The 15,250-nt window shown below is 41.9% G+C and overlaps 1 protein-coding gene across 1 annotated transcript in view; it reads right to left on the minus strand.

The window, feature by feature from the left end:
• The window catches only part of LOC119363186 (putative yippee-like protein Os10g0369500), a 5,618-nt gene extending 1,311 nt beyond the window's left edge, over positions 1 to 4,307 (minus strand). The window contains exons 1-2 of the mRNA XM_037628496.1: positions 3,788 to 4,307; positions 2,699 to 2,807 (exon numbers count right to left, since the gene is read on the minus strand). Coding sequence (XP_037484393.1) covers positions 2,699 to 2,807; positions 3,788 to 3,930 — 252 coding nt within the window. The 5' untranslated portion in view covers positions 3,931 to 4,307. The remainder of the gene's footprint in view (positions 1 to 2,698; positions 2,808 to 3,787) is intronic.
• Positions 4,308 to 15,250: the final 10,943 nt, after the last annotated feature.

The following is a 15,250-nucleotide window of genomic DNA, read 5'->3' on the forward strand; positions in this document are numbered from 1 at the left end:
CGCGCGCCAAAGAGCGCATGTTCGGTTGCGGCAGTCCGGCCGCTACGGCACCGAGCTGCAGTGCGACGGCCAGCGCCATTGGCTGGGCAAGTTCGAGTGGCGGAGCTCGCCACGCGCACGCTCAACATCGCCTGTTGGAGGCTTGGCCAGCCGCTTCACGAGCTTAACTTCCGAGTAACCGAATCTCGAGAGGCGGCAGAGTTCATCAGTCTGACGGTGAATATTGTATCCCGCAAGGAGAAGAGGGTCACCCGCATCGTCCTGGAGCAGCGAGACACCTGGGAGAGCAATGAGGCGGTGATGGCGAGGTTCACCGTGGAAAATCCGCACCTCATACAGGCGGAGGCGGAGTGGTTTTGAAAGAGGGACAATGAGCGCAAGAAGGCGGAGCGCAAGGAGGACGAGGCTAGCCCCTCCAGGGTGATCAAGCTCGGGTAAGATTACGAGAGTGAGGAGTTCAATACCTCTAAGGAGGAGACCATGGTGTTTTGGAACGCCACCAGACTCACAGCCTGACGATGATGACGAGTAGTATGTGCATAGTGTATCCGTAGGAGTACTATGTGTTTGAATGTTTGGATGTTAAGTTGAATGTTAGGATGTTTATGTTGCATGTTTAAAACTTTGAATGTTTGGGAGTTTGTATTTGAAGTATGCAATGTGATCGAGTGGTTTGGATGTTTGTTTGGATGAGTCCCTATTTTTGGGCAGCTGTTGGAGATGGACATTTTTTTGTGCCCAAAAAATCACCTTTTGGTGCCCCAAATTTTACTCCAAACACTTTTTGGTGCCCTATTTTAGGTCTGCTGTTGGAGATGCTCTAAGGATTTGTCTTGCCTCGTTCCTACGCAAAAAATGAGCTTTGAGTGGATGTGTAGTTTCCTCCAAAAACACTGGAAATGAGTAGTATCCCGAAGGAATTTCAGTATGCGTTTCCTACAAACCGAATGCATCTATAAGAAATTTTCCTCTAGAATCCTTGGTCCTATGTTTTTCCTACGAAAATCCTCCAAACCAAATGAGGCCTAAGAGGGAAGGGAAAACTGTGCTCCGAACAGGACCTAAGAGATATGTGAAGGTATTCGTTTGTTCCTGCTCTCATTTTATGCCAATTGCACCAAAAGTTCAAACATCCATGACCAGGCTTGCTCCGGCATACATGTCAATGGCAGGCTCAAGGGAAAAGACAACCCATCCCTGGAGCCTGGAGGAACCTTTGTATTAGTATAACCGCAGCCAAACGATAACAAGATCCTGCTAAGCTAATGCTTCATGATTCCAGGGAAAATGCAGTCAAACTAGGACATCAAACATGACTTAAGTGACACGCTATGAATACCAGGTGGACTGGGATGTGCTTCTATCAAGAAAAAATATAGTTCAATAAACATGACAAAAAAATCAGAAGAAAAGTAAAAAAATAAAATCCATAAGAACCTAGATGAACTGAGAGCGACAGAATTTTACTTTCTGGCCTTTAACGAGCAAGGCGTGGATTCAACATTTATGTTTTAACTACAACATTGTTATGAACTTGCTATACAACAAAATAAGGCATCGATATATAAAAATATACTCGACAAAATAGAAAGACCTATAATTAGTTGCCCATAAACAAGTCTACAAGTCTACGGATCCCTCAAAAAAGTAAGCAGATAAAATATGTGGATGTGTCATTTAGGTTTCAGAATAATTTCACCAAATGTGGCCTTCTCTGTCAACTACGCAGCCTATACCATGCACTCAATAGCCAAGAGAATTCTGAATCAAGTGGTCCTCTAGAAACGCAAGGTCATGCCTTAGCATCCGTGACAGGGGAGAGCATGGTTAATAGTATAGCCAGCTGCTGGCTATATGATCTTGCCATGTCATCGATAGTCAGCCTTATAGCCGGCAAGTACAATAGATGCATATAAATTTGTACTACTTTGTTGATACATGGTCCACCTCCCTCTCTCACAAAGTGTCTAGGAGCACGTCCTACAGCCGGCTGTTAGTGAGTAGCCCGCTTCTCTTCTCTCTCCTCTTCTCTCTCCGCCAACTCATCAAAAATGTAGTATTTAAAGTCTTAGGGCCCGTTCGGCAACACTCCGGCTCCCAACTCCGTGGAGCTGAAATGGTGGAGCGGAGCGGGGCGTAGTTCATTTTTGGGGAGCAGCTATTCTGTCGCTCCTCGTTTCCAGCACCGAGCAGAGCGGAGCGGAGGGAGTGGGCCGTTCCCGAACGGGGCCTTAAAGTCCGCCTGTGTCATCCTATTGTACTTGCTCTAAGGCACCAAGAAGAGCTAACCAGCTAAGAATATGCATTATGTCTGTTTTAGTTGCTTCATTCCAATTAGCAATTCAGTTGATTAGCTACCTACTGTTAGGCTTCGATGTGATCAGCCTCTCCATATATAAAGGGACTTGCCAGTGGGGAACAGGATCAACGTATCAACAGAAATCACAGTGAATCACCCAAATCTCTAATCTATCCTATCACTAGCAGCCATGTAGTACATGGCTATCTTCCTGGTAGTAGTTTCCCCAGTAAGAACCCTAGTTTCATATTACAAACATCACTATGACAGGATAGCGCTAGAATGCTTATCCTCTTAGATGAATTAATTTCAACAATATGACAAACTCGCATGCTTTAAATAATCTATGAGCAGCCTTAAATGAATTTTTCATTAACTAAAATGTAAACTGAAACTTACATATTTCCAGCCAAGGAGTCGTTGGCAGCAGCTACAGTAGATATCGTTCACTGTATGCAATCCAGTCAAGAGATGGCGATCCTCATTGGGACCAAGGCTCACATTCACCCTGGATGTCACATTCAGCCCAGATTAACATGTCAACAATAATTAGCAAAAGCTTGGTAGTTCAGATGTTCAATGGTCAATTACTAGTTCATGTAATGTTAATAACCATACTTTTCTATTTGACATCTATGGTTCCTAGATAACATGGAACTGTTGCCTCATTACATAATTTATTGAAAGTAACTCAGTATTTGGGCCAATGAAGAAAGTCAAGGATACTTCATTAGCAGGTCTATTGAATTCACAAAATGTGAGCTCTCCGTGAAGTTAACTTTTGATAGTTGGTCAGCAACATAAAGATGAAAATGGGCTAAGAAGCAATTCATATTCAGAAACAACTGGTCCTGATCAACCTCTCTCACTTCATAGATTGAGTTGCATATCTCCATTGGTAGTAAAGCATGATCTTGTAAATCAAGTGATATCAACTGTGCAATTTAGGCTACTTAGCCTCCAAATTTTAACTCTCTAGCCTATAAGATCGACGTAGCTCACCAGGTTGACCATAAGGTCTGTAACAATACATACAATTTTGCCCGGGTTGATTACCAAACTCATTTATTACCTTTCGAGATAGGGTGCCAGAACTCATTTGATTCATATTCATCATGATTCAGAGGATTCAATGCTGCTCAAATCAAACATAACCATATCGGATCCATCATCGCATTCTTGCACTCATAATTAGTACTAATAACAATCATAATTTTTCACCCAAAATCACAAGCAAAAACCCCCTCAAGGAAACAACATTACTAGTACAAAACAATAATCTTGCAACTATGCCGAACTTAAATCAGTATTGTTACCAGCAATGCATATAACTTTGCACGCCACGACTTAACTACTACTATCTCGTAATGCCTGCAACTGAAAAGCATTTCTAGAACAGCGGCATTGCAATGATCGCACGATCCACACGCGGAAAACAGGAAAAACAGAAGAGGGTGAAGAGAGAGAGAGAGAGATGGCTCAGCTCACACGCTATCAAAGAGGTAGGCGCGGCCGTGGCGGCCACGGAACTCCTTGGACACGATGTCGTCAGGCGACGCCGAGTCAACCCTGCAGAACTTGCACTTGAACACCTTGGGCCCCGGGAGGTACTCCAGGAACAGCATCCCCATCCCTCCCTCCCCCCGCCCGCCCGCCCAGAGAGCAATTCAGCAGAAGCGGCAGCCGCAGAAGATTCCCTTCCCCCGACCAAATCAGCAATCGAGCTGCGGGAGGCGGAGAGGCCGCTAAACCTTATCAAATTCCGAATCGGGAGAATGGGAGGTCGGGGAGCCGGCTGCCGGGCCCGATCGCCATGGACGGGGGAGGGATCGGCGGCGCGGCAGCGGAATCGGGCGGTGGATTTGGCTGGGGGGCAGTGGGGGTTGGGAAAGCGGAGGCGACGAGGAACAAATGGCCACTTACTTGTCCTTGCGCGTTTGCTTCTGTTTTCTGGTACTAGCTTCGCACGTTTGTTGTTGGGGGCGATGGCCTGGTTTTGTGGTTCGTGGCCTCGGCCTCCGCTTCCGTTGGGCGTACGTGGGGGGGTGGTCGCTTTGCCGTTGCGTCCAGCGTCGGGCAGAGTTACGGGAATGGACAAGGCGACGTGCGAACGAGCCAATCCGAGTCGTGGCACTGGCATGGCTTGTCGACGACGCGCGTTGTGTTATCCGAAGCTTTTCGGCATTTTGCGAGCGCTAGATTCACCTCGGGCTAGGGTCTGATCTCGCGTATCCCAGCATTTGGATCCTTATTATTTTTCTAGGAATAGGAATGGTGCAATTAAGTTTCGGACTGTAGGTTAGAGAAACTTGTACATGCAAGTAACATGTGCGCGCGAGGAAGGACTGCAACACGTACACGTTTAGCTTAGAGAAAGCTAAGAAGCCTGCGTGCCTAATTGCCGTGCCTAATCGGCCGGTTGTAATTAACTAGGATATTACTATTCGGTTAGGATTTCTAGGAAGTAAGAGTAGTACGAGTCGGTTCCGATCTGTCCCCCGCCGGCTGAAGTACTCCCTCCGTTTCAGTTTACAAATCCTACGCGTATATCTAGGTTGCCAATTTTATCACCCTAATATAAACTATATAACACAAAAATTATACCTTTAAAAAATAGAACATCTGAAGTTTATTGGTATATTTTTTGTAATATATGACTTGTATTAGGTTGGTCAAATTGACGATTTAGGGGTACGCGCACGCCCTGTAAACTGAGAGAGAGGGAGTAATATTTATAGTTTACTCCCTTCGTCTTTTAAAAAGTGTACTTTCAATTTTGTTGGAGAGTCAAACTATCTTTAAGTTTGATCGAGTTTGTGCAAAATTATATCGATCTTTGTGAAACCAAATAGGTATATGATGAAAATATATTTTATCATGAATCTAATGCTACTAATTTGATGACATAAATTTTGATGTACTATTGTATAAATGCAGTCAAATAAAAATTCTTTTGACTTTTCAACAAAATTGGAACTACACTCTTTTAAGGACGGAGGGAGTATATCATATCATTAGGGGAGGTCCGGTTTTAGCTTATTTCTTGGTTGACGAATAGAGACTAGCAAGCCGGGGTATTTCCCTTTGGCGAGCTATTCCATGCATACTGGTTGAGAAGCTTTTATCATTGCTTTGTGTTTGGGCGAGGGATTGGAGACGCGGTCTCTAATTTGTTGTTGATTCTTAGAGGATCGTCCACATACTTCTTCATCATGGTGTGCATGTTGTTTTTGTGGTGATTGCATCTGCAAGATCGTGAGCGTCATGTTGTTTTAGGTGACAACATACCGTGAAAGATTGGGCAAATTATTCGCGCCATCATTTTTCTGTCGACGGTCGCATCAAGTGGTATTCAGAGCAAGGTTGATCACGGTACAATTTTTTTCCTGCTATTTGATTCAACTGTTTGAAAGATGGTGAACTCGCAACATGACAAATCTGATCATGAGGAGGTCGATGAGCTTCCGGAGGGTCTGGAGATAAGTGATGATTTGTGTATTCATCTGATGGCGATCAAGGGAGCCAACAAGAAGCTTGGGACAAGGGTGAGGAGTTGTCTACAAATATTGTAGGCGTCGAGGACGGGTTGAACGAGTGTTTGACTGCCAGCGACCGACAGCGCACTGATAGTCTACAGGTGGTGACTGGGAGTCTTAATCGGCTCACCGCAGCAGTTCAGCGCCTTCAGGCGAGAGATGTGGCACCCCGACAGTCCCGCTCACCGCGACAACGTCGTGACCGCAACAACGACGATGATGGTGATTTTTCTAAGGATTCCGATGCCCGTGGAGACTTACCTCACCGACCACGACATGATGTTGGGGCTCACCGCCATGTTGGGCGGCGCCATGACTATGGCGGCAATGGTGCTCATGAGGATGATGGTTTGGGTCGAATCAAGATAACCATACCTGAATTCTCGGGACGTTGTGCTGACCCAGAGAAATATTTGGAGTGGGAGATGCGCGTAAATCAGATTTTTGATAGTCACAACTACTCCGAAGAGAAGAAGGTTCGTGTTGCATCAATGGAATTTATAGAGTATGCTCTTGTATGGTGGGATAATAAAAACCGTACTCACGAGCGACCAGCAACATGGGCTGACATGAAGCGAATCATGAGGGAATATTTTGTGCCTGCTTATTACACTCACCAGCTTCATAGTAGACTGTGTCGTCTAGTGCAAGGTACAAAATCAGTTCATGAGTACTACAAAGAGATGCAAGTTTTGATGATCTGTACTGCTATGCGTGAGTCTGCGGAGGCCACCATGGTACGTTTCTTTGAGGGGTTAGAAGAAAAGATTCGTGACTGTGTTGATTTAATGCAATATAATGATATTCATGAGTTACTTCATCAAGCGGAGCATGCTGAACGCTGGGTATTGAAGAAGCAAGCTTAAGAGACTCGTCCAACTTACAACAGTGGGCGATGTGGTTCTTCTCCTATTGATGGTGGGTTTAGTGCTAAACCGACTCCAACTTATAAGTCGGTAGGTATGGAACAGAGCAAAGTGGCGGCTGCGCCAAAGGAGGTTTCTCAGGTTTCATCTAATGCGACTTCATCTCATCATCGTAATATTGTTTGCCACAAGTGTGGAGGACGTGGACACATGAAGCATGAACGTACCAATCAACGAAGGGTTCTACTTGTTGATGCGGAATATATTTCAGAATCTGAAGGATGAGACGCCTAAGTTAGAGGATAGAAGAGGTCATGGTGATACCATATGATAACCCACAAGTATAGGGGATCGCAATAGTTTTCGAGGGTAGAGTATTCAACCCAAATTTATTGATTCGACACAAGGGGGGCCAAAGAATATTCTCAAGTATTAGCAGTTGAGTTGTCAATTCAACCACACCTAGATAACTTAGTATCTGCAGCAAAGTGTTTAGTAGCAAAGTAGTATGATAGTAATGGTAACAGTGGAAAAAGTAACGATAGCAGTTTTGTAGTAATTGTAACAGTAGCAACGGTAAAGTAAATAAGCAAAGCACAATATGTGAAAAGCTCGTAGGCATTGGATCAGTGATGGATAATTATGTCGGATGCGATTCCTCATGTAATAGTTATAACATAGGGTGACACAGAACTAGCTCCAGTTCATCAATGTAATGTAGGCATGTATTCCGAATATAGTCATATGTGCTTATGGAAAAGAACTTGCATGACATCTTTTGTCCTACCCTCCCGTGGCAGCGTGGTCCTAATGGAAACTAAGGGATATTAAGGCCTCCTTTTAATAGAGTGCCGGACCAAAGCATTAACACATAGTGAATACATGAACTCCTCAAACTACGGTCATCACCGAGAAGTATCCCGGTTATTGTCACTTCGGAGTTGTCGGATCATAACACATAATAGGTGACTATAGACTTGCAAGATAGGATCAAGAACTCACATATATTCATGAAAACATAATAAGTTCATATCTGAAATCATGGCACTCGGGCCCTAGTGACAAGTATTAAGCATAGCAAAGTCATAGCAACATCAATCTCAGAACATAGTGGATACTAGGGATCAAACCCTAACAAAACTAACTCGATTACATGGTAAATCTCATCCAACCCATCACCGTCCAGCAAGCCTACGATGGAATTACTCACGCACGGCGGTGAGCATCATGAAATTGGTGATGGAGGATGGTTGATGATGATGACGGCGACGAATCCCCCTCTCCGGAGCCCCGAACGGACTCCAGATCAGCCCTCCCGAGAGAGATTAGGGCTTGGCGGCGGCTCCGTATCGTAAAACGCGACGAAACTTTCTCTCTGATTTTTTTCTCCGCGAAACCAAATATATAGAGTTGAAGTTGAGGTCGGTGGAGCTCCAGGGGGCCCACGAGGCAGGGGGCGCGCCCAGGGGGAGGGGCGCGCCCCCCCACCCTCGTGGACAGGGTGTGGGGCCCCTGGCCTTGATTCTTTCGCCAGTATTTTTTATATTTTCCAAAAGTCATCTCCGTGGATTTTCAGGTCATTTCGAGAACTTTTGTTTTCTGCACAATAAATAACACCATGGCAGTTCTGCTGAAAACAGCGTCACTCCGGGTTAGTTTCATTCAAATCATGCAAGTTAGAGTCCAAAACAAGGGCAAAAGTGTTTGGAAAAGTAGACACGTTGGAGACGTATCAACTCCCCCAAGCTTAAACCTTTGCTTGTCCTTAAGCAATTCAGTTGATAAACTGAAAGTGATAAAGAAAAACATTTACAAACTCTGTTTGCTCTTGTTGTTGTAAATATGTAAAACCAGCATTCAAATTTTCAGCAAAGATTATGAACTAACCATATTCACAATAACACTTAGGTCTCATGTTTACTCATATCAATGGCATAATCAACTAGCGAGCAATAATAATAAATCTCGGATGACAACACTTTCTCAAAACAGTCATAATATGATATAACAGGATGGTATCTCGCTAGCCCTTTTTGAGATGCAAAACATAAATGCAGAGCACCTTTAAAGACCAAGGACTGACTAAACATTGTAATTCATGGTAAAAGAGATCCAGTCAAGTCATACCCAATATAAACTAATAGTAATGAATGCAAATGACAGTGTGCTCTGCAGCGGGTGCTTTTTAATAAGAAGGTGATGACTCAACATAAAAGTAAATAGATAGGCCCTTCGCAGAGGGAAGCAGGGATTTGTAGAGGTGCCAGAGCACGATTTTAAAATAGAGATGAATAACATTTTGAGCGGTATACTTTCACTGTCAACGCAACAACTATGAGATCTTGATATCTTCCATGCTACATACATTATAGGCGGTTCCCAAATAGAATGGTAAGGTTTATACTCTCCCACCACCAACAAACATCAATCCATGGCTTGCTCGAAACAACGAGTGCCTCCAACTAGCAACAGCCCTGGGGAGTTTTGTTTAATTATTTTGATTTGCTTTGATCTTTTTGATCATGGGACTGGGCATCCCGGTTATCAGCCATTTTCTCGTGAATGAGGAGCGGAGTCCACTCCCCTTGAGAATAACCCACCTAGCATGGAAGATACAGACAGCCCTAGTTGAAACATGAGCTGCTCGAGCATACAAAACAGAATTTCATTTGAAGGTTTGGAGTTTGGCACATATAAATTTACTTGGAACCACAGGTAAATACCGCATATAGGAAGGTATGGTGGACTCATATGGAATAACTTCGGGGTTTTAGGAGTTTGGATGCACTAGCAGTATTCCCGCTTAGTACAGGTGAAGGCTAGCAAAAGACTGGGAAGCAACCAACTGAGAGAGCGACAACAGTCATGAACATGCATTAAAATTAATTTACACCAAATACGAGCATGAGTAGGATATAATCCACCATGAACATAAATATCGTGAAGGCTATGTTGATTTTGTTTCAACTACATGCGTGAACATGTGCCAAGTCGAGTCACTCAATTCATTCAAAGGAGGATACCATCCCATCATACCACATCATAATCATTTTAATAGCATGTTGGCACGCAAGGTAAACCATTATAACTCATAACTAATTAAGCATGGCATAAGCAACTATAATCTCTAAATGTCATTGCAAACATGTTTACTCATAATAGGCTGAATCAGGAACGATGAACTCATCATATTTACAAAAACAAAAGAGGTCGAGTTCATACCAGCTTCTCTCATCTCGATCAGTCCATCATATATCGTCATTATTGCCTTTCACTTGCACGACCGAACGGTGTGTATAATAATAATGGTGCACGTGCATTGTACTAAGTTGGAATCTGCAAGCATTCAATTTAAGGGAGAAGACAAGGTAATATGGGCTCTTGGTTAAATAAACAATCATGCATATCAGAGCCACTAAGCATTTTCATTATGGTCTTCTCCTCTCGACCCCCAAAGGTAAGAAAAGAAATAAAACTATTTACACGGGAAAGCTCCCAACAAGTAAAAAGAAGAACAAGAAATATTTTTGGGTTTTCTTTTTAATTACTACTACAAGTATGGAAATTAAACTAACTATTTTTTTTTGTTTTTTCTTAAGGTTTATCAAACACACAATAAGAAAGCTAGAAAAATAAATTAAACTAACATGGATAGTACAATGAAAGAGTATGAGCACCGACAACTAGAATGAGTGTGTGAACATGAATGTAATGTCGGTGAGAAATACGTACTCCCCCAAGCTTAGGCTTTTGGCCTAAGTTGGTCTATGCCCAAGGATCGTGGCTACTCTCCCCGGTGTACTGAGGAGTGTCATATGGATACCATTGGCTGGCGATCTCCTCCGGATCCCACTGATAACATGATGGACAATAAGGGTCCAGTGGTGGTTCCGGCTCAGGCTCTGGAGCAGATGTCTCGACTCGATGCGCGTACACAGCCTTCGGCAAGACAAGGTAATGGCCTGCAGTTAAATCAAACAAAGAAGGCGCATGCAAGATAATAGTCTCATTGTGTTTCTTATTAAACCTTAGGTTATACAGGAGCATCTTATCATCATTGTCAACAATAAACTCATGTGCTACCATGCTCCTGTAATCTAAAAAGCTAAGAGGCAGCAGTGTCTCCTCTTTCTCATCATGCCTAATAGGTATCTCAAAATGTTTAGCAAGGCGTGCAGCATAGATACCTCCAAAGATGGGGCCCTTTGTACAGTTCAGGCTTAACCGTTTAGCAATAACGGCACCCATACTAAAAGTGTTATCACCAAATAAGGCATGGAACGGAATAATAATATCAGGAACACTGAAGTTTCCACAGTTTTCGCGACCAGTTAAGCATCGACTAGCAAATATAGCAAAGTAGCGTAAAACAGGAAAATGTATGCTAGTTATTCTTGCATCAGAAACCTTCCTCGATTCCCCTACCGTAATAGTGTCAATAAAACCATCCACATCTTTACGATGTGGTTCCTCTAAACTACCGTCAAAGGGTATTCTACAAACCGCGCAAAAATTACGTAATGACATTTCCTTAGCCTCATCATATAAATGAAAAGCTACTGAAGGTGGCGAATTCTTAGGATAATAGTAAAAGTTTTGCATGAAAGTATTGGTAAGTAAGAGATACTGTTCGACCCGGTCGTGGAGGAAGTCGGTGAGGCCCGCATTTTCAGCCAAAGAATAAAGTCTTCATAAATCCCAGCTACTCTCAAGAAATTATCACAAGGCCACTCACACGGCCTTAATTCCGCTACGCGAGGAAGATTATACTTGGCCTTTTCTTTCTCCTTAGCTTGTTTATCCTTAGAGCTTTGGCTAGAAGAGCCCCTCAAGAACAACCTCTTCATCTTTTTTCTGAAAATTTCTGAAATTTTTAGTAACTTCAAAATAAAAGTGAACCAAACAAACTAAGATTGATAGCAACTACTCCCACAAGTGCCTAGAGCCTATATCATGCATTAGAATTACTTGGGACCTCATAAATTTGACATGCAAGCTCAAGAACAGGGTCACCTAGGCAGCAAAAATTTGCAATGAATAAAGCACTAGAACAAAAACTAATTGGACCATTGGAGGAGTCACATACCAAGGAAAAATCTCCCAAAGCAGTTTGTGAATGGAGCTTTGAGCAAGGAGATCGAAAATCGCAGCAAAATGAGCTAGAACTCGTGCTTGAGCTGGATGGGGATTTTTTGGGAGGAAGATGGAGTGTGTGGGTGCAGGAATAAGTGGAGGGGGGCCACCATGAGCCCACGAGGTAGGGGGGCGCGCCCAGTAAGAGTGGGCGCGTCCTGGACCCTCGTGGTCAGGTGCTTGCCCCCCTACTGTGTTCTCAGTGCCTAAAATCATCAAATATTCCATAAAAATCATACTAAATTTGCATGGCATTTGGAGAACTTTTATTTTCAGGATATTTTTTATTGCATGGATAATTCAGAAAACAGACAAATAATACTATTTTTGCTTTATTTAATCTAAATAACAGAAAGTAAAAAGAGAGTACAGAAGGTTGTGCCTTCTAGTTTCATCCATCTCATGATCATCAAAAGGAATCCACTAACAAGGTTGATCAAGTCTTGTTAACAAATTCATTCCGAATAGCATGGAACTGGAGAAATTTCGAATAACACTAGGTTACCTCAACGGGGATATGAACATCCCCAATAATAAGAATATCATATTTTTTCTTGACAGTAGGAAGAGGAAATTCAAAACCTCCAATAATGATAATTGGAATTTTTCCAATAGAATTGATGCTATGAACTTGAGGTTGTTTCCTCGGAAAGTGTACCGTATGCTCATTACCATTAACATGAAAAGTGACATTGCCTTTGTTGCAATCAATAACAGCCCCTGCAGTATTCAAAAAGGGTCTACCAAGGATAATCGACATACTATCGTCCTCGGGGATATCAAGAATAACAAAGTCGTTAAGATAGTGACATTTGCAACCACAACAGGCACATCCTCACAAATACTGACAGGTAGTTGATTTATCAGCCATTTGCAAAGATATTTTAGTAGGTGTCAACTTATTCAATTCAAGTCTACGGTTTAAAGAGAGAGGCATAACACTAACACCGGCTCCAAGATCACATAAAGCAGTTTTAACATAGTTTCTTTTAATGGAGCATGGTATAGTTGGTACCCCTGGATCTCCAAGTTTCTTTGGTATTCCAACCTTAAAAGTGTAATTAGCAAGCATGGTGGAAATTTCAGCTTCTGGTATCTTTCTTTTGTTTGTAATAATATCTTTCATATATTTAGCATAAGGATTTACTTTAAGCATATCAGTTAAGCGCATACGTAAGAAGATAGGTCTAATCATTTCAGCAAAGCGCTCAAAATCCTTGTCATCCTTTTTCTTGGATGGCTTAGGAGGAAAAGGCATGGGTTTCTGAACCCATGGTTCTCTTTCTTTACCGTGCTTCCTAGCAACAAAGTCTCTTTAACGTTGATTCTTTGATTGTGGGTTATCAAGATCAACAACAGGTTCAATCTCTACATCATTATTATTGCTAGGTTGAGCATCAACATGAGCATTATCATTAACATTATCACTAGGTTCATGTTCATCACCAGATTGTGTTTCAGCATCGGAAATAGAAATATCATTGGGATTCTCAGGTGCGTCTATAACAGGTTCACTAGAAGCATGCAAAGTCCTATCGTTTTTCTTTTTCTTCTTTTAGAAGGACTAGGTGCATCTAAATTATTTCTCTAAGAATCTTGCTCGATTCTCTTAGGGTGGCCTTAAGGATACAAAGGTTCCTGAGTCATTCTACCAGTTCTAGTAGCCACTCTAACATCAAAATCATGTTTATTATTTAATTCATCAAGCAAATCACTTTGAGCTTTAAGTACTTGCTCTGCTTGAGTGGTAACCATAGAAGCATATTTACTAATGAGTTTAAGTTCATCTTTAACTCTAGCCATATAATCACTTAAGCGTCCAATCATGTGAGCATTACTCTTTAATTCTCTACCAACATAAGTATTAAAACTTTCTTGTCTAGCCATAAAGTCATCAAATTCATCTAAACATTGGCTAGGAAATTTAGTAGACGGGATTTCAACTTTATCATATCTATAGAGAGAATTTACCTTTACTACCTGTGTCGGGTTATTAAGACAATGTGTTTCTTCGACAGGCGGTATATTAAGACCATGTATTTCTTCAATAGGAGGTAAATTCGTAACATATTCAACTTTAATACCTTTTTTTTCATTGATTTCTTTGCCTCTTGCATATCTTCAGGACTGAGAAATAGAACACCCCTCTTCTTCGGAGGTTGTTTAGGAATAGGTTCAAGAGCTGGCTCAGGAGTTGGCCTAATTGGCTCAGGAATTGGCTCGGGAAGAGTCCAATTATTTTCATTAGTCAACATATTATTCAATAACAATTCATCTTGATCGATTGTTCTTTCCCTGAAAACACAACCAACACAACTATCCAAGTGGTCCTTGGAAGCTTCGGTTAGTCCATTATAAAAGATATCAAGTATTTCATTTTTATTAAGAGGATGATCAGGCAAAGCATTAAGTAATCGGAGAAGCTTCCCCCAAGCTTGTGGGAGACTCTCTTCTTCGATTTGCACAAAATTATATATTTCCCTCAAGGCAGCTTGTTTCTTATGAGCAGGGAAATATTTAGCAGAGAAGTAATAAATCATATCCTGGGGACTACGCACACAACCAGGATCAAGAGAATTAAACCAAGTTTTAGCATCACCCTTTAATGAGAACGGAATTATCGTAAGGATATAATAATAGCGAGACTTCTCATCATTAGTGAACAGGGTGGCTATATCATTTAATTTAGTAAGATGTGCCACAACAGTTTCAGATTCATTGCCATAAAAAGGATAAGATTCAACCAAAGTAATTATCTCAGGATCGACAGAGAATTCATAATCCTTATCAGTAACAAAGATAGGTGAAGTAGCAAAAGCAGGGTCATGTTTCACTCTAGCATTCAAAGTTTCTGTTTAAGTTTAGGTAATAACTTCTTATGATCAGATCTATCATTGCAAGCAAGAAGATCTCTAGCAGTTTCTTCATCCATAACATAACCCTCAGGAACAATAGGCAATTCATACTTAGGGGGAGAACCTTCATCATCACTATCTTCAATAATTTCATCATCAATGATTTCATTCTCTCTAACCCTAGCAAGTTGTTCATCAAGATATTCACCTAATGGCACAGTAGTATCAAGCATAGAAGTAGTTTCATCATAAGTATCATGCATAGCAGAAGTGGCATCATCAATAACATGCGACATATCAGAATTCATAGCAGTAGCAGGTTTAGGTGTCGCAAGTTTACTCAAAACGGAAGGAGAATCTAGTGCAGAGCTAGATGGCAGTTCCTTACCTCCCCTCGTAGTTGAGGGAAAAATCTTAGTTATTTTGTCTTTCAAGTTCCTCATAGTGATCAGCAGATATAAATCCCAAGTGACTCAAAGAATAGAGCTATGCTCCCCGACAATGGCACCAGAAAATAGTATTGATAACCCACAAGTATAGGGGATCACAATAGTTTTCGAG

This window comes from Triticum dicoccoides, chromosome 2B, assembly GCF_002162155.2.
Source record: "Triticum dicoccoides isolate Atlit2015 ecotype Zavitan chromosome 2B, WEW_v2.0, whole genome shotgun sequence".
NCBI lineage: Eukaryota > Viridiplantae > Streptophyta > Magnoliopsida > Poales > Poaceae > Triticum > Triticum dicoccoides.